An 18,676-nucleotide genomic window follows, 5' to 3' on the forward strand; every position below is an offset into this window, starting at 1 on the left:
TCAGATACTTGTGGAATAGTTGAGTGGGTTAATGTGCTAACCACAGGTTCAGATCCCAGTCTGAAGCCTGTGGACAAATGCACCTAATGCAGAAATCAGCGACTGTTAGAAATGGAATTCCTGGTTGGCTGAGGCTTGTGCCAAAGCCAAGCACAAATCACCACTCTAATCAGGGCAAGGGGGGAATACACTGTAGATGACCCCTGCTCACCCCCTTGGTAGCTTGGCACGAGCAGACAGGCTTATCCCCAAGCCAATGTGTAAAGTATTTGTACCAAAACTCACAGTAATGTAGCGCAACACCACAAATAGACACTACACGTGTTTATAAAAATATAAATTACTTTACATAGATTAGGCAGATCAAAACGTCATAAACAACACATACACAATCAATCTTGTTTTAGAAAATGTTCCCTTAAAAATGGTCACTTGAGTAATGTCCTCTTAACACTGTTCACTTTAGTAAGGTTCTCTTAACACTGTTCACTTTAGTAAGGCTCTCTTAACACTGTTCACTTTAAATTGACTGAGCCTTTGGAGGGCTCCTGCTCCTAGCACGTGGAATGGTATTTCCAAACTACTGTGACTGAGACACTTTTCACACAGGCCCCTGCTGCCCTCTTGAAGGCGAAGAATCACCCAAAGCAGCGCTTTCCCAATCACTGGAATCTTGCCTCCTCAATCATTTACTGAGCGCTTCCTCAGTCACTTAACAATAGCGCTTTCCGAATCACCCCCGTGATTGCCGTAGTTCAGTCACCACTATTGGTTGCAAGGGTAATCGCCACGTCGGTTCCTCCATGAACCGGTCCGAGCTGTAAAAGCCTGTTGCAGCAATTACCACACACCCCTCGCACAAGTGCTCGCTCTCACCCACTCCTGTCAGTGTTGCAAAGCGGGCTGGAGCGTTACCTTGGTTGTGTCGAGCTGGCGCAGTGCTTTACTCTCGGCGGGGTTCTCCTGTCCCGGCTTCTGTCCTGGTGGGAATTCCTCCGTGGGCGTCACGCTCGGGGTTGAGCACGGCTCCTTGCAGGTGGGCCCCGCTGTTGCTAAGCAACGCCCTGATGCTTCCCTCAGCGCGGCTCTTTCTCTTTACCCTGGCCGCGCGGTGAAATTGACAAAAAGCCTCCGGGCGGTCTCCAGGGCGAGCTCACTCTCCCGGGCTGCAACTGAAGGCTGATTCACGAGCCAGCAGCAGGGAGAAGCAACACACAAGGCAATCGTGGCTCACGGGCCGGCGGCGGTGATCAAGGCACCAGCCTCCCCAGTCTCTTTAAGGTCATGAACAGGGAAAAGTAACACACCAGGCAATCGCGGCTCACGGGCCGGCGGTGGTGATCAGGGCACAAGCCTCCTCAGTCTCTTCACGGCCACAAGCAGGGGAGAGTAGGCTGATGGCGCCAATTAACCCTACGCTTCCTGCAGACACCAGTGGGGGTTAAAACGCACAACCCACAGCATGATTCAGATGTCTTTCTGCAAACTTTTGTGTCCCTGAGTTTGACAACAGGAGTCCAGCTCTTCCCAGGCCCTTGAAGATACGGGGTCTTCAGAGGGGGGCGAAGTACACAGCACAGCTCATCTTCAAGTAAGGGGGACACAGCACACAGCAGACAGTCCCTTGGTCCTCCTTCCCAGTATTCACATCAACTGTTGGTCAGCTTCCAGACACTCAGCAGTGGCAGCACTTTTCCTCAGTCTTCCTGGCTGTCCCCAGGCAGGGATTCCTTCTTGATCACGAAGTCTCCTAATCTAATTTTACTGGGATCCCAGTCCTACTTTTTACCCCAAAAGTCTTTGTTCTTCTTGTGTGAGGGGTCCTGGACCCAGGCTAAACCAGTTCTGGGGGCACTCTGCCAGTGCACCTCTCCTTCCTTTGTGAGTGTGGGCTAGGGCCATCAGAGGAGGTGGAGCCAGCATTGTGGCAGGCAGGCACAGCCCTATTGAGACCCAGGTGCTACTCTTCCCCACCACTCTACATGTAGATGGGGCTATTCAGCCTAGTGCTGACTCATTCAGCCACCCCCAGCCCCTGTCACTCCAAACCAGACAGTTGATACACAAACAGGCAGAGGCACAAGAAAGGTTAGACAGGAAAATAGCCACTTTCTAAAAGGGCTATTTTCAAACTTAGAATTTAAAAACCATCTTTACTAAAGGATGCGTTATTAAATTCTGAGTTCAGGGATACCAGATTCCATATGTCTATCTTACTGTTATGGGAAGATATGCAGGTAAACATGTCACACAGCATTGCCCATGTTATCCTATGGGCAAGATAGCCTTTCAATAATGAAAAAACGAAATTGGCAGTATTTCACTATCAGGACATGTTACCCACACTAGCACATGTCCTACCTTTCACATACACTGCACCCTGCCCAGGGGGGTACCTTGGGCCTACCACAGGGGTGTCCAATGTGTAAGAAAAGGGAAGGGTCCTGCCTGGCCCGTGTGGACACGGGCCAGGATAACATGGCAGTTCACAGACTGCGCACAGGTCCTGCGGTGGCAGGCCTGAGACACCATTTTAGGGCTCCTCGTGTGGGTGGCACAATCAGTGCTGCAGGCCCACTAGTAGCATTTGAATTACCCGCCCTGGCACACTAAGTACACTTTTCTAGGGACCTACTGGTATAACAAATATGCCAATCATGGATAACCAATCACAGTAATAATTTAACCAGGGAGCACTTGCACTTTGGCACTGATCAGCAGCGGCAAAGTGCCCAAAGCATCCAAACCAGCAAAACAAAATCCATCACAGTGTCAAAACGTAGGAGGTAGAGGCAAAAAGTCTGGGGAAACCACACCAAGGATGCCAGGTCTAACAGCGACTAATCTGTTTACATATGTTGTGGTCAGAGGATTGATGCAAAGACTACAGACATTGTAATACACTGGTCACTGTTTGCAATTTAAGTGCTAAATACAAGGGTTAATGCACCTTCTACAATTGCATTGTGTAACAAGACTTTTCATGTCCTAATCATAATAATTTAGCTTTCTCACAGTAGACCACTGACAGTTTGACCTCTACATCAACAGAATAATGGACGTAAAAATCAATGTTGAAATGCTCCTAAAATGTAGCAGTGTCACCTAGAAAACCCCAAGCTGACCCAGCTTGCTTTTGGAGTTTGAAAGGAGTTTTCCTGTAGCATGTGTGCAGTATTAAAAAAACAATCATTTGCAATGCAACCGGTCTTGCCTTTGGGACCTTATATGTATTTAGCTATGCAGCACATCAGCCTGGGTGCTGAAACATTGACTGTTCTTTAACAAAGAGGGAAAGTAAGTACCAAACTGCGTGACACGCCAGGTATGGGAACACATGGAGAGAAATATTGCCTTTCAGTGGGAAATAGTATGGCCTAAAGCTCTGTTTTTAATATAAAATCGGGGTCTTCGGTGGTCATATCACTGAAAATACAAGATTTGAAAAAAATATTATTGTCTACGGGTGCTTGTGGGAGACAATTTCTGTGGACTGGAATCTAGAGAATGCTAAAGTGATTCTGGTATTTTACTGACCTCTGCTTATCTTTTTCTAACAGGAAAGTTAAATAGGGGCTGTTGAACAGAAAAAAAGTCCCTAAGTGGAAGCAGACAAGTCCAAGGGCTGATCCCCAGAGCCCATAAAGTACATACACATATAAGTATATACTAAAGTATATACAAGATAAGTATATACTAAAGTATATACAAGAGGTCTTGAATGCTCGACCTAAAAACAAGTGATGTGCTTGTGATAGCCCATCTAACTGATTTAGGAAATAGGTTGGGGATGGTGAATTTCTTTACACAACAAGTAGATTTAAATAGTATTTAAAAATTTCGACATGTAGATATTTAAAAAAAATCAACATCTCTTCTAGGGTCTTTCATACAGGACACATGGGACAACAGAGCTTTAACATGCTTTTTCCCAGCCAAAAGGAACAGGCAGCACCTAGCTCCACATTCTAGAGGTTGCATCAGCAGCAGAACCACCCAGGTCTAGCTCAAAGAAGTTTTTAGTGAGCTTTGTTGGAGCTTCAGCTTATACTCCAAGGTTCTGGCATTTGGGAAGTGGGCTCCTGCCAACTGAAGTTTGTGCAATTCAGTTGGAAAATCTGGCCAGCTAGGATATTTCGGAAGGGAACCCCTTGCCCCTTTCCCAGAATGCCTTGTGGGCACAGTGTACATGCAGCTAGGCCGGGTCACGTTCAAATACTCAGGGCCTGCATTGGTGGGCAGTGCTTAATTTGTAACTAAATAAGTGCCAGGACTCTCGTCAGGACTCTCGTCAGGAGGCCACTGCTGACGAGCTGACGATATGGGTCCGAGCATCGGAAGCCACATGCTCAAACCAAGCACTGGCAGGTCCTGGGAACATAGAAACAGAAAGTTAGAAGTGGGAGGTGAACAGTCCTTGTTATAGTCAGATACATCTAGCCTCTGTCCCACAAATGGTTGATAGCTTTATTTCGATATGCAGATATCTTAAAAGCATTACATACATATTTAAAACTGCAAATCATCAATTTAAAAATACATTCAAAGGTTAAAACAAGTACAAAGTACCAATGATACGTGCAAATAAGTTAGTTAAAAATGGATTAAATTGAAATAGACAGTCTATTGGAGCGAATCAACCAAGCCCATCTTAAAAATGTTGAGACACCACAAACTATGGGGGGGGGAGTGTCTGATAATAAGATGCGTAACGCCACCAAATGCTGGCGTGTCCCTAATAGTCTAAATAGAGGTTTGAGCCAACACCTCCTTGGTCGGGAATAGTCAGGGCATTCAAAAAGGATATGTGTCACCGTCTCGGGCCTTGTAGAACAGAGGGCACAAAATGGCGATAGCTGCACAGGCATTTTCCATCTGGAAAGGAGAACCCCTATCGGAAGAGTGCCCACTCTGAACTTAAAGTAAAGAGCCCTATCAACTGGCATGGTGATCAAGTCCAGATAGGGTTCATAGGCCACCACGTCCTTGATTCTTAGAAAGGCTGCGGTGGAGTTGCAGTGACGGGGGTTTGCGATAAGTTGAGAGGAGACCCATTCCCAATATAATTTTTTCAGGGTAGCTTTGTGTGGGGCAGATTTTGTAGCCCAAGAAGCCCCCACAAATGCAATTTCACAACTATAAAAATGTACACAATTAGCTAACCTTAACATGAATTACAAATTCATGTCCATATTTTACACGGTTTGTGATCAATATTGCAAACTGATTCTTGTATAGGTATGTGTGTTTTGGTATTTCTTAAGCACAAACCTGGTTCTAACGCAAAGGAAAGCTGAGCACATCATGTTTGCAAACATAATGGACCTAGAAAAGTTTGAGATGGGTATTAAATCCAAATTTCTATCTATTAGATTCCTTTTGGGATACTACATGATGGGCATGGCTTTATCTGGTACCTCTCCACTCCTAGATCTCTTATTCATTTTTACCTAAAATTTAGAGCCTTTGGTTTTTCTTGTGACTTTGCTCGTTGGCTCTTTGGCTAGAACAACCCCACTGCACCTCAAACAAGCATTATTCAGACAACTCCCTTCGACTAATCTGCTTCAGGAAAATACACTTCCCATGTACAAGGCAGCAGACAATTTAGATCCAATCTTCTTTCCTTCTGATCTGATTGGCGCAGGGACACTATTTAAACTAACATGGTCTGATAACTGAGCCTTCCCTTTGTAATTTAGTCCCAGAAAACTTTAACACCAATTGTCTGGTCCATTATCAAAAAGTTCCAGAAATTGAACTTTCTATCAGGCACTGCTCTATTAAGTAAGAGTAATAATGTATAGAGGCCCCGATTCACAGAACTAACTTAAGATAACATTCTAAACTTACTACCATTTTGTTATTCACATAAGGCACTTACTCATTTTGGTATTCACAGAAGGCACTTACTCATCAATGAGTAAGTGCCTTCTGTGAATAGCAAAATGAGTAAGGGCCTTCTGTGAATACCAAAATTGTAGTAAGTTTAGGATTTTGTCTTAAGTTAGTTCTGTGAATCATGCCCAGAGAGTGTTTGTGAACTGAATCTACATGTTAAATAAACTCTATGGGCCAGATGCATCAAGGGTTTTCCTGTTTAGAAACGGGCTGATTCGCAGAATCGGCCCGTTTGCGAACAGGAAAAAGCCTTTTGGGATGTATCATCCCAAAAGGTCATCGCAAAATAAGGAATCGCAAAATTAGCGATTCCCTATTTTGCAAATGCATTTAAGGTATTGATTCCTTAAATGCCATTCTGGAAGCACCCAAAATTTGTGATCTTGGCTTAAGGAATCGCAATTTACCACCAACTTCAAGTTGGTGGTAATTTGTGATTTCCTAGAAAAATGCACTTTTTTGCATTTTTCAAAGTACCATGTGGTGCACATACATGCTCTTAGGGCATGTATGTGCGCCACATGTGCACACATGCATATTTCAGGGGTGCAACAAGGTGTCATTTTGGCACCCTTGCACTCTTGAAAATGCATGCACAATTTGAGAGTACCTTTGGGTACTCGCAAAGTGGGAATGCAATTCCCATTCATTTCTATGGACCTCGTGACCCATAGAAATGAATGGGAAGCCCTTCCTTATTTGCGAGTCGCAAATAAGGACGGCGTAGGAATCACTATTTAAGTTGCAAAACTTACATACATTGCATTTTGCGAGTCCTTAATAGTGAATCAGTAAAATTCACTATTAAGGTCTCGCAAAATACAATGATGATACATCTGGCCCTATATGATGTAGCCTAGAGATAACCATATCTCTCAGTTATATTTCACAAGGTTGCCTGATCTTTAGACGTGTTTTCAGCCAATAACACAAAAGAAATAGTCAAATAAATCCTGATCATGTCAACATATGGGTCACATTAAAGCCCCTGCTCCCTCCCCGCCTTTAAGAATTTATAAACCCTGGTATTTGCAATTGGCCAAGTGAAAATTGAAATCTTTTCTTACTCTATTATGCTAAGTATGTTTTCTGATAAATAGAAAGTTGCAGTCAGCTGACCACTCTTGAAGAAACCTCCCTTGTGGCCATCCGACTTGTGCAGTTATCACCCATTTCCTAAACTTCCATGTCTATCCAAACTGATTCAATCAAATGTATTGTAAAATTACAAGCTATTATCATGTAAAGTAACATAATACGTTTCTGTGTTCAGGCCAGTCATGATCACATAGTTAATTATATGTTTATTTTGTGGACGAACTGCAGAAGAAGGTGGATGGAGGCGATGTCAGAGCCCAAAGACTTAGACTTTATGGCGGATATCAACACAATTAATAATCCCTTACGTCTTCAGAGACTCTCTGGTTATTGCATAGGAGGATGTGCAGCCCTGGTTTGCGTAAAGTATTTCATCTGAGCATTCTCTTGAAATCCCCCTATTTGCGTATGTTCCTAGGCAGGTCTAAAGGGGAGTCACCAAGTCCTCTACTTTTTTTGCCCCACATATACAATTTTACAGGATAACTAATTCATTAAAATAGTATTAGGCATGCCCTATCGCATTGTGGACCAATGATGATTTCGCAGTTACCTGTGAAATTGCTAAATACATAGCATTGGTTTGAAGTAGGCGGGATACATTTTTGCAAATAACAGACATTAATTTGTTTAGGCCCGCATATGTTTTAGAAATATCAGTTTCATGCACCAAACAGAGTTTTGATTAGTAACATTAAACCGCAAAACAAGAGGTTATAAATGTCTATGGATGATAATTGTTATTCATTTTTAAGACCTAGTTCCAAACCTAATGTAGTTTATTTCCAAAAATCATTTCTGTCTGTCTTACTCATAGCCCAAAACCAACTATGATTAGTTTCTCTTTGGTATAGGGTGTATTGGAGGGGTTTGCACGTTTTCTGTTGCAATACGATTAAATATGATACTTGGTTAGCTGAATGGTTATTCTGTCGTCTATATTTGTGTTTTGTACTTATATATCTGGCATGCTAACGAACCAGAACATCTTTTATCGTTTATGGTCCTCACTGTAGAAATACATGTTATTCCAGAATGAATTTTAGACCGAAATTGGTATCTAGAGTTTTCAAGTCTATGATCCTTTTAAGAAATCATGCTAGTTTTCGAGATTCCACGTTCTTAAACTCCTTGTTTTAAAGTCCAGAATTAATGAATAGAGATGCTCTCTAAGACACTCATCCTATGATTTTCCAAATGTATGTACATCTGAATAAACACTTAAAAAAACATGCCTCCAAAGTTGATCTGTTACCAACACCTGTTACACAGCTATGAATTTCACAACTTTTACAAGCTAAAAAGTAGCTACAAAGGTTAATTCCCTGCCCCTTCCTCAATCTTTTGTTTACACACTCTGCTTTGCTGTCTTGTTTCTATCCTTCTAACATGTTGTTGTTCTTTTGACACTTTTTTGCCACAGTTTTGTTTTGTTTGCAGCACATACCTGTATAATTTTTTTTCTCCTTTGGCATTCTGATTCCATGCGTGGACACCATTACTTTAAGTTACTGTTTATTGATTTGTCATCCAGAACCAGGCCAGTGCCATAAAAAAACACAAAGTAAAAATACAAATCAATGTATTTATATGTTGTATCATTAATTTGTATGCACTAACACCCAATGCAAAGCATATTTTTTTCCCAACTGTAAATTGCATTTTGACTTTATTTGTTGTTGGCAGGGGATTCAATTGCAGTCTGGAATACAAGCAACAGCAGAATTTCAAGGTGGACTTGGGTTGGAAATTTTTGCAAACGTCGATGTCAGTTTGTGGGACCAAGATTCCAGAACAAGCATCAAAACCAAGTATGTCATTCAAGGGCAATTTCAAACGTGCATGTTTAACAGATTGACTGCATATGATCTTGAAACGTGGAAAACTTTATATATGCATCTGATATTGTATTGTACACCATTCCTAAGGGCTATAGTGGCTGCTGAAGGTCTTCTGCTTCAGCTATAGGCTCAAGCTTAAGACCAGGGTCTATACCGAGGAAGAGTGCCTTTAACGAGGGGTATCCTTCATCAGAAGCGCCACTGTGTAGTTTGAGCCAGTGATTGCAGGTGGGGACTACTAGCTCTTCTGTTTTGAGACCAGCACTTATTTCTCCTCACAAAAAGAGGAAAGAAACAGTAAGATAAAGACGAGAACCGGTAGTAGAGGGATCAAGCAGGGATGAAAAGGTGGAATAAAGGGGCAAGGTGGGTCTGGTGGTGGATGAAAGAGGCATGAGGTGGACTCAAGACTTTACAGCCTTGGTGTTCGTCATTCCAGCCTTCGATAGTGCCGGCCGTGGGCATCTAAGTAACATTTTAGGCCCCTGCACTTCTTCTTTTACAAATTGATCACTAGCTATCGTGCCATCAGAATATTTTTCCTACTGAGGATAGAGGGTTCTAAATTAAGCAGGGGGAAACTGAAAAAACAATCTTGGAACGTTGGAGCAGAAGGTTATATCAGCTATTGTGGACACTCTTTCTCTATGCTGTCTCTTCTGTCTTCAGTGGAGCTCCCAGGATTCCAGGGTTCTACTTGAGATCTTCTAGTTAAATGTGACAGGTCTCCTTTATCATTACAGTTGTGCACACCTCCAGTTTGTCTCGCCCTAGGTAGGCAACTGTTCATATTTGAGTTGGGATGCATAGCAGTGAGTAGAACATTTCTCGCTTTCCTACACTACAATAGTTTTCTACTCGTATTAGATTTGCTCCAACCCAAAATTGCACAGTTTAGTTTCTTTCAGTTCAGTAACTTTATTCAAAAGTCAAAGGCATGCATAACAGTGCATAAAGAATAGTCTCATTAAAGTGAATAAAAATTGTTCTAGCTGACTCAACAAGAATTTTCAAATCTATTAAGGACACGAAGGCAAGGATTATGCTTCTCTTTACTTTACTGGCAAAACAGCAGCCAATGAAAACTTTAAACATAGCATAACTCGGAAGGACAACCCCCTCCTCAGTGTGCACCAATCATATAACACACACCGTTATAAATGTCTCCACAATAAGGATAACTTCCTCTTTCTTCGCGAAAAACCTTTCAACACAGTCCATAACTTGACTGACGAACTCTGAACTCTGCCGATTCCATCATCGACTCCAAGCCAACTTCAACACAGGAACTCTTCCTATCAATCTCAACCAAGTTGATAAACATCCCCAATTCAGTTTACTCCATATCCGAGTCTTCCAATGAACTTCATCATGATCCTTCAAGTATGTTTGCCTTGTTCTCCTGCAATGAGAATAGTATTCGTTATACGCCATTCATAACCTCAATGTTGTCCATAACAAACATGTTATTCAGTAGTCACAATGAACATACTTCCAATAACAACAAACGGGTGGGAAGAAAAACCAAGTCATCATCATGAACAGTACATGAACTTTTTACCCATCTTGCAATAATTAATCTATCACTTATAGTGTCATCATCCAATTACCTGGGCGGGGTAATCCTTGCCTCTGTGTCTTTAATAGAATTGAAAATTCTTGTTGCGCCAGCTAGAATTTTTTCTATTCTATGTCAGTCCACGGAGGCTCAGATTATGCTAGTTTAAAGTTGTTCCATAACCCTTGAGGCCACATGCACCATAGGTTTATGATAAAATGTTTTAAACGTAGAGTCAGCGGACCAATCTGCCGCAGTCATAATATCTTGTAAATGGGAGCCAGTATAAAAGGTCTTGGAAGCCATCGCTCCTCTAACAGAATGCGCTCCAAACATTGAAGTATCAACACCTGCTAGCCGTAAAAGCCGAGTAACCCACCTGGCTAAAGTTGCTGCAGTGACTGGGCGGAAAGGTCTCTGTAATGAAATGAACAATTGCCCTGCAACATTATTCCTGAATTCTCTAGTGCAATCCTCATAACATTTTAAACATTGTACCACACATAACTTGCTATAATGAGGAAAAGCAGGATATGAAATACATCTAGAATGTGTCTTTGTCCTCTTTGAGATAGTGAAAAAAACTCTAGCTGGAGTAAATACTCTACCTACTATATCCAAAGCACGAACGTCCAAGACACGTCTGCAGGATACCAGACTGAATAACATCGTAAGCTTGCTGACAGTTGCTTACGCGATAACCCCTCATTAGCTGGCCAAGTCTTAAGGAAACGTAACACTACGTTAATATCCCACAAAACAGAATACTTTGGTGTCGGAGGGTTAACCAAATGGATGCCTCTCACCACTTTACAAACCAGGGGGTGTTCCCCCACTGGTTTACCATCCACATGTGGATGACCTGCTGAAATAGCAGAACGAAAGTTGTTAACCGTCCGATATGTCAGGCCGGACACCACAAGTTCTAAAAGAAAATTAACTATCAAATGGACACCGGATCCCAAGGGATCTCCTTGCCGTTCAGAACACCAACTAACCCATCTACGCCAGGCTTATTCATATTGTTTGTGCGTTGCGGGCGCCCATGCTTATAAGAAAAACAAAGACTCCTGTGAAATTCCAGGCACTTGCTACCATCGCTTGAAAGTCTCCACGCCATGAGGGACAATTGACCCTGCAGCACCAACGGATGAGGTAATCCCAGAGCGTCCTCCAGAATCTCTGGAAATGACTGCAGTCACAGTGGAAGTGCACACAACAAGGTTAGAGCCACCGGGAACCAGGCCTGCGCTTTCCAACATGGTGAGACTTGTATCACCTTCGCCTTCTGTCATCGCACATGTGCCAATACCCTTGGAATCAAGACGAAAGGTTGAAAGGCATATAGAATGCCCATCGTCCTTGATTGAAAAAATGCGTCTGAGCTGATCGCCAGAGGATCTGGTCACCAACTGTAAAACTGAGGTAGTTGTGTGTTGAGTCTGGACGCAAAAAGATCCACTAAACATGGTCCCCATTTGTGATTCAGTTGTTTGAATACCGAGGGATGCAGTCTCCAATCGCTGGCATCCCGCAGGAATCGGGAGTTCCAGTCCACTACCACATTGCAAATAACCTGTGATGTATTCTGCCGTCACCTGTATATGATGGGCCAGACAATAATGCCAAAAGTCTTTGGCTATCTATACCAGAAGACGGGACCTCGTACCCCCCAGACGATTGCTGTACCGTACTGCTGACACATTGTCCATTCGCAGTAGAATACAGCAACTCGCCCGTTGCAGTGAGAGTGTCCGAATAGAAAACCATCATACAAGAAGTTCTAGACAGTTGATATGGAGTTTCAGTTCCTCCTGGGACCACTGACCCCCAGTCTCCACCGAGCCCCATCGGGCTCTCCCACCCCATCTGCTGGCATGGGATTCTATGACTAGCTCCGGACTGGCTGCGAAAATGGCCTTGCCATTCCATGCATCCATGTGCTCCAGCCACCAATCCATCACGGTCCAGGCCTCTCTGGAGATCAAAATCTGTTCTGCATAACTCAGACCTTTGCGTAAATGTAGAATCTTCAAACGTTGAAAGTGCACTGTAATGTAAGGGTCCTGGGAACATTGCTTGAATTGGCAAGAAGCCCCACCAACCTGGCCAGCGTCCTCACAGATATATTCGGAGAGGCAAGCTCTCTCCTCAACTCCTTCTTGATAGCTACTCTCTTTCTCAGTGGCAATAGTAGTTGAGGTGTAATTGAGTCTACCTGAAAACCCAGGAATTCCAACGATTGTGTCAGAATCAGAATAGATTTCTGCGCATTGATGACGAAGCCCAATTCTTGTAAGAGTTGGACCGTCCAGTTCAGATGCAGAAGAACTGTGTCCATGTTCTGTGACATAATCTGAATATCGTCTAAATAAATTAAAAGTCTCACCCTATTCTCTCAGGTACTGGACTACGGGTTTTAGTAACTTGGTGAAACACCAAGGTGCGGACAAGAGACCAAAGGGCATGACTGAAAATTTGAACCACTGGTCTCTCCACTGGAACTGCAGGAACCTCCGATGAGGCTGAAAAATGGGCACTGCCAGGTATGCGTCTTCCAGATCCAGATGCACCATCCAATCCCTTTCCAAAAGGATGTCTCTTAACACGTGAATGCCTTCCATTTTGAAATGACGATACACTACTCAGGAGTTGAATTCCCTCAGATTGAGCACTAGCCTGAAACCTTTGTCCTTTTTGGGCACTAGAAAGATTGTACTTTAGTAGTTTGCACAACAGCCACTTTTTCCAGCAGTGACTGAACCTCGTCGTCCATAAAAGACATCTCTGCTCTGGAAAAATGTAGTGGAGGGGGAATATGAACTTGCTGGGGTAAGGCATAGAATTCTATCTAAAACCCTGATACCGTTTGAAGGATCCAAGGATCTAGTGTGACTCTCCCACCTGTGGTGGAACAAAGAAATCCGACCTCCCACCTTGGTGTCCCCAGCATGCATTAACTTTACCTGAGTAAGAGGCCTCTCCGGAAGAATTATTCTGTCCTCTGTAACCTCTGTGCTGTCTCCCTCTGTCCCCGTGATTGTGGGTAGGGTAGAATTTTGAGCGCTGTGCACCACCTCTGCCACGTTGCTCGAAGCCTCGAGAGGTCTGATTGAATCCTCGGCATGTCGCTCGACCCCTGAAGCGTCAGGCCCTCTTAAAAAGGCCAGTATGGAATACTTTCTTGATGTTCGCCTGAGCCTTATCCAGGGCAGAGAATGGGTTCACATATTTCCCCATTTATTTCACGAATTTGTCCCTGAAAAGCATGCCATTGGCCAGCGTGACTGGTTCCGTATTCGCCATCTCCGCAAGTTGGGGATCAATGCGCATAATGAAAGACCTTCTCTGTTCCGCCGAAAGAGCACAATTTGCATTCCCTAAGAAACACATAGCTCGTTGTGCTCACTCCAGAACCTCCAAGGGGTCCAATGTAGTGTTGGAGTCTTTGGCCGTGACCGCGGCATCCAAGATCTTTGTCAGGGGACCGGTGACATCAAGGAGTTTATCCTGACAGCCCCTCCAAGCCTGGTCGAGTCCCTTTTAGGGGTCCGTGGCAAACTTTTTCATAAAAGTGGCCATGTTTGGGTCAATTTCCGGCATTTCCGCCACTTTTCCCAATAAAGATGGTCTGGGACATTCGGAGCGCAAGGTAGCCCTGACTTCCTTTTCAAAACCTCTCCGGAGATTTTCTTGTACATAATGTGCCACCTCGACACAGGGAAGCCACTCAGTGACATCAGGTGTATAATGTTTCTGGGGTCGAACAAAAGGTTTTTATTGACCGGTTTATTTTCCACATGATGAGACTTACGTTTCCGTTTCGCCGCCGGTCGTGAGGCCTGCAATTCCTTATCCAAATACGATGTGTCAGGTGCGGTAGGAGAAGATTCCTCTGCGTCCCCCGTTTGTGTCGTCGGCGCTTTATTAGACTTGGGGGACCCCATATAGCCATGGTCATTCATAACATTACGGGCCATCCAAGCAAGAACCTCCACTGAGGTATGACCTGGGGATTCTCCTTGCGAAGCACCAAACTTTCTCTTGCCATAGTTCTGCAGTGGCTTGGTAAATGGCTGTAAGGCCTTAATTAGCACCCTGTTTACTGAGCCCTGGACGTGGGTATCCAGGGCCTCAACCAACTGCTCCTCCAAAAGGTGCTCTTCGGGTTCCTCATAATCAGCATATTCATTAAATTCCACCCACTGATCTTCCTCCTCGGTGTAGTACGGCATCTTGCGGTCTGAAGAAGCTTTAGGGGAGGGGGGGGGGGTGAGAAACCCTGAGGTGTTCTTATAAATGTAGGCACCTTGAAACTGATCCTAAAGCACAACACTGAACTGTGTCTAAAGCAGTACAGTAAGCCAACTAACAGCTATGTGCCACAACTTGCAGTGAAATATATACTTGAAGTGGAGGGAGCCACCCCTATTCTCCCCTAGGGCAGAGTCCAGATCCGTAAATGCTCCGGTTGGCGTTCAAAGGGACCGGGGATCTCGCAGTCCGCTCCAGCTGATGCGCGAAGAGCTGATCGGTAAATTTACTCGCATCAGCTTATTGCGCCTGCGCGGAGCATGGGCATAAAAATAGGAGTGTTCCCCAAGCGCGCAGGATTGAGCCCACAAGGCGCCGGAGCACTGAAACGCTGCAAACACCACCCACACCGGGAGCCTGAGACAAAAGGATACTTGAATCCGAGTTAACCCCGCGATTTATAAACAACAATAAAATTGGCAAAGAAAGTTGCACGAACACGTGCGCCTGCTGACAAACGTGCTAACAGTGCTAGGAAAAAAACTGTTAAATACAGTGATATCAATTCAGATAAAGATACCCCCAAATGCCCCAGGATTGAGAAATGAAAGGTACTTATCTTGCTGCTGCAGCAGCAAAGAAAGCGGAAGTTATCGTTATTGTGGAGACATTTATAACAGTGTGTGTTATATGATTGGTGCATACTGAGGAGGGGGTTGTCCTTCCGGGTTATGCTATGTTTAAAGTTTTCATTGGCTGTTCTGCCAGTAAAGTAAAGAGCAGCATAATCTTTGCCTCCGTGGACTGACATAGAATTGAAAAAGCATAGAATTATGACAATATGCAGTTGATTTAAAAAAAATATCCTTCCCTTAAAAAGATCTCCTAATAGTTCAACAGTTGAACAAAACATAATGCTGGTCTGCATTTAGTAAATGTATGTTTTTTTTTTCTAGAAAAGGCTATACAATTTGTTTTTCAAAAAGATAAGGTGCAAGAAAGACCGATCAGTGATACCATCTCAAGGACAAACACAGACACTAGAGCTATGGTATTGCCATAAAGTAAGCATAGGAGATGTTGGATTGTAACAGCTGCAAGGAGGAGAAATTGGAGATCCTCTTGTACAGCGCATTCCCCGTGGACTTCAGAGAGAGGCTATTGGCCCCGGGTTCTCCCCTACCTAGCTTTAAGGGTGACTCTGTTAATATTCTTGTGGTCTGGTTCAATTAGAACCTGACCTTCTCATCGCAGGTTAAGAAGTTGGCGGGCTCTTGTTTTAGCATCCTGAAGTCTCTGAGGAAGTTTCTTCCTCTTCTGCCTAAATCGGTGAAGGAAACTGTTGTTCGCATTTTAATTCTCTTGCGCCTCGATTATGCTAATGTACTGTACGCTGGCATTCCGGGTTATATTTTGAATGAGTTGCAGATGATCCAAAATTCGGCTGCCCGACTCCTGCTAGGCCTTTCCAGCAGGTGCAGTGTGCGCTCTCATCTGCGATCTCTGCATTGGCTGCCGGCGGAGGCTCGGATATAATTTAAAATATTATCCATTGCCCACAAAGCCCTCCATGGTCTGGATCCCATTTATTTACAGAAGAGATTTGCCTTCTATACTCCGGCGAGACAGCTCGTTCTTCTTCCCAACTTTTGGCGCAGATTCCTCGATTTAATCTCCAAAGGCTTGACGGGAGCTCTTTTGCCCGGCTGGCAGCGCCGGCATGAAATGCTCTGTCATTGGCCTCGAGGGGTGTCAAAGACCCTATAATATTTAAGAAAAAGCTGAAAACTCTTCTGTTCTAGTTCTATTATTCAACTCTGTTTCTGACCTTTTTCAAGCTTGGGCCAGGACACTCCTCGGAGTATCTGTGCTCGGTACAAGTCCATATAACATAACATAACATTAAACTTGAATAATAAGGGCCTCTCCTAATGCATTAAATTTGGCTCCATATCATTAACAGATTTCAGGGTATTAAAAAATCTCACAGTTGGGGAACTAAGTTTCACATCTTCTCTCATTCAATGCCTTCTTCCCAAAAACCTATGCTTGACCTGTAATTAATCCTTTTTGCCTACTGAGAACAGGTTATCAAATAGGGAGACCCATCCCTACTCTTTAAGGCTCTATTTAACAAATACGGGCAAAGGCACTTTTAGCCCTTTAGTAGTGTTTAACATATGCGCACCAAGACATTTTCAGCCCTTTTTTTACACGATAAACAATCTCTAAAGGACAAGTTGTTTAAATAAGCATGAGGATTAATCCAAATAGATAACACTTACTAAATGGGGAGACTAACTTCAACATGACAAATGCGAGGTAAAAGGGAATACTGAGAGGAGGTGTCTACACAATTGATTTCCCTCTGCTTATAAGGGTAGACAATTAGCGTAGCCCCACACCTCAGTGCCATATTTTTCCTTAAGTGCACACCGATATTTGTAGGTCTCAAGTAGTGGTAGAATGGCTTGCTACCCAAAGATCAAGGTAAGCTGATAAGGTCACCCATGGCTTGGCAGAACATAAGGCGGTGGTGTGAACAATTTGCTGGGGAGTTGATGTAAAAGCTAGTTGCGAACAGGGGGTTGGGAAAAAGTTAGGTATTATATGCTGATTCTGTAGGAATTGCACATTGTGTAAATACATTATTAACTTTCTGTGACTTGGATGGGAAAGTTTTCATATAAAAATCACTATGGTCCTCATCACAATTTCAACCCCTGCACAAAACCTGTTAGTGCTGTGGTCCAAATTATGTGTGCTTCTGAGTGCACCACACGTCATATTTTCCCACAGTGGTAAAGTTAGCTCACCTCAATTTTCCAAGCTGCATGTCAGCAGATCAAACCTACCCAAAAAATCTGAGATATTGCGATTATAGTATGAAAAGCACTGCAATGCTCACATTATGACTCATTGTGAAGGGCTAAATGTTTAATAAGTGAAAATCATCACATTGGATACATTCTGATCCCGGGCAAATTGGATTTTGTTGGGTGTGTTTATCACTGACCCCTCCCAAGCACTCATAATCAAGGTCTAAGATTTTTACAGTCTTTATAGGTGCTTCCTTCTTCCTCCACCTCTTCGTCCTTTTATGGGGGAAGGATTAAGCAGAGAGACATTTGTAGCTGTGGCTTGTACAATGTAATTGACACTCACAAATTTTTCCTTCAATTCAAAATGGTTTAACCGAGCCCCCCCCCAGCTATACGACCAACTCACAGGCCCTCCCGCCGTTCCTTCTTTCCAGCAAATTATGTACACCAAGACCTTTTATGGTGTTTGAACGGGCGCAGTTCATTCACATCATCAGTTGGGACACTATTGACCTTGTAGCGCACCCAGGGGCCCCCTGCCAATAGGTCGCTTTAAGCCACGCTGACCAATTCGGCACCCTGCATTTCCAGGCTTAGCTGCTGCCCGCCCCCATTATTGCCCCCCCAGTGGGTGTTTGTCACATGCCCCTCACCACTGCGACTGCACCTTCCCTGCCCCCATTCTATTGAAAGGACCCCTGCTATCTAAAGTCTGCTAGACAGATGAACCCTGTCAACTGTTTAATCCCTGGGAAAAGAATCAGAGGTGAAGGCACATGACTCTTGGGGGTAGGGGAGCATGCCCTTTTTAACCTTGTGACGCACCCTGGGCCCCCGCCGATTGGCCTCTTCAAACTAAGCTGACCAATCGGCACCTTGTGTTTTTTGGGCTTAGCTGCTTCCTGCTCTAGTTACCGTTTTGTACCTTCACCTCAATGCCACTACCTAATCAGCAGTCTTTATTTTACCTTTGGAATGGCTCATGGCCACGGTTAATTTATGCTATGCTCGCGCCCTGATGTACCCCATTGTGATTCCTGTGCTCCTAATGTAATATACCCATGTTATCTGGACCACAGGGTGCTGTCTGATGATGGCCAGGTTTGTCCATATTCTATCAGATATTGTAAGTAACCAAGCTCACCGCTTGCATTTGTCCCGTCTATCCCTTCCTCAAGGGAAGAGCTCCACCAAACACGTTT

General features: G+C 43.9%; 1 protein-coding gene and 1 pseudogene across 1 annotated transcript in view; one reads left to right on the forward strand and one right to left on the reverse strand.

The window, feature by feature from the left end:
- Positions 1-18,676, forward strand: part of LOC144754919 (microsomal triglyceride transfer protein-like) — a 529,349-nt gene that overhangs the window by 446,031 nt on the left and 64,642 nt on the right. Inside the window, exon 17 of the mRNA XM_078643270.1 lies at positions 8,686-8,810. Within this exon, the coding sequence (XP_078499396.1) occupies positions 8,686-8,810 (125 nt within the window). The remainder of the gene's footprint in view (positions 1-8,685; positions 8,811-18,676) is intronic.
- Positions 13,644-14,633, reverse strand: LOC144756471 (uncharacterized; annotated as a pseudogene).

The sequence above is a fragment of the Lissotriton helveticus genome, chromosome 5_1 (assembly GCF_964261635.1).
Source record: "Lissotriton helveticus chromosome 5_1, aLisHel1.1, whole genome shotgun sequence".
NCBI classification, from domain to species: domain Eukaryota; kingdom Metazoa; phylum Chordata; class Amphibia; order Caudata; family Salamandridae; genus Lissotriton; species Lissotriton helveticus.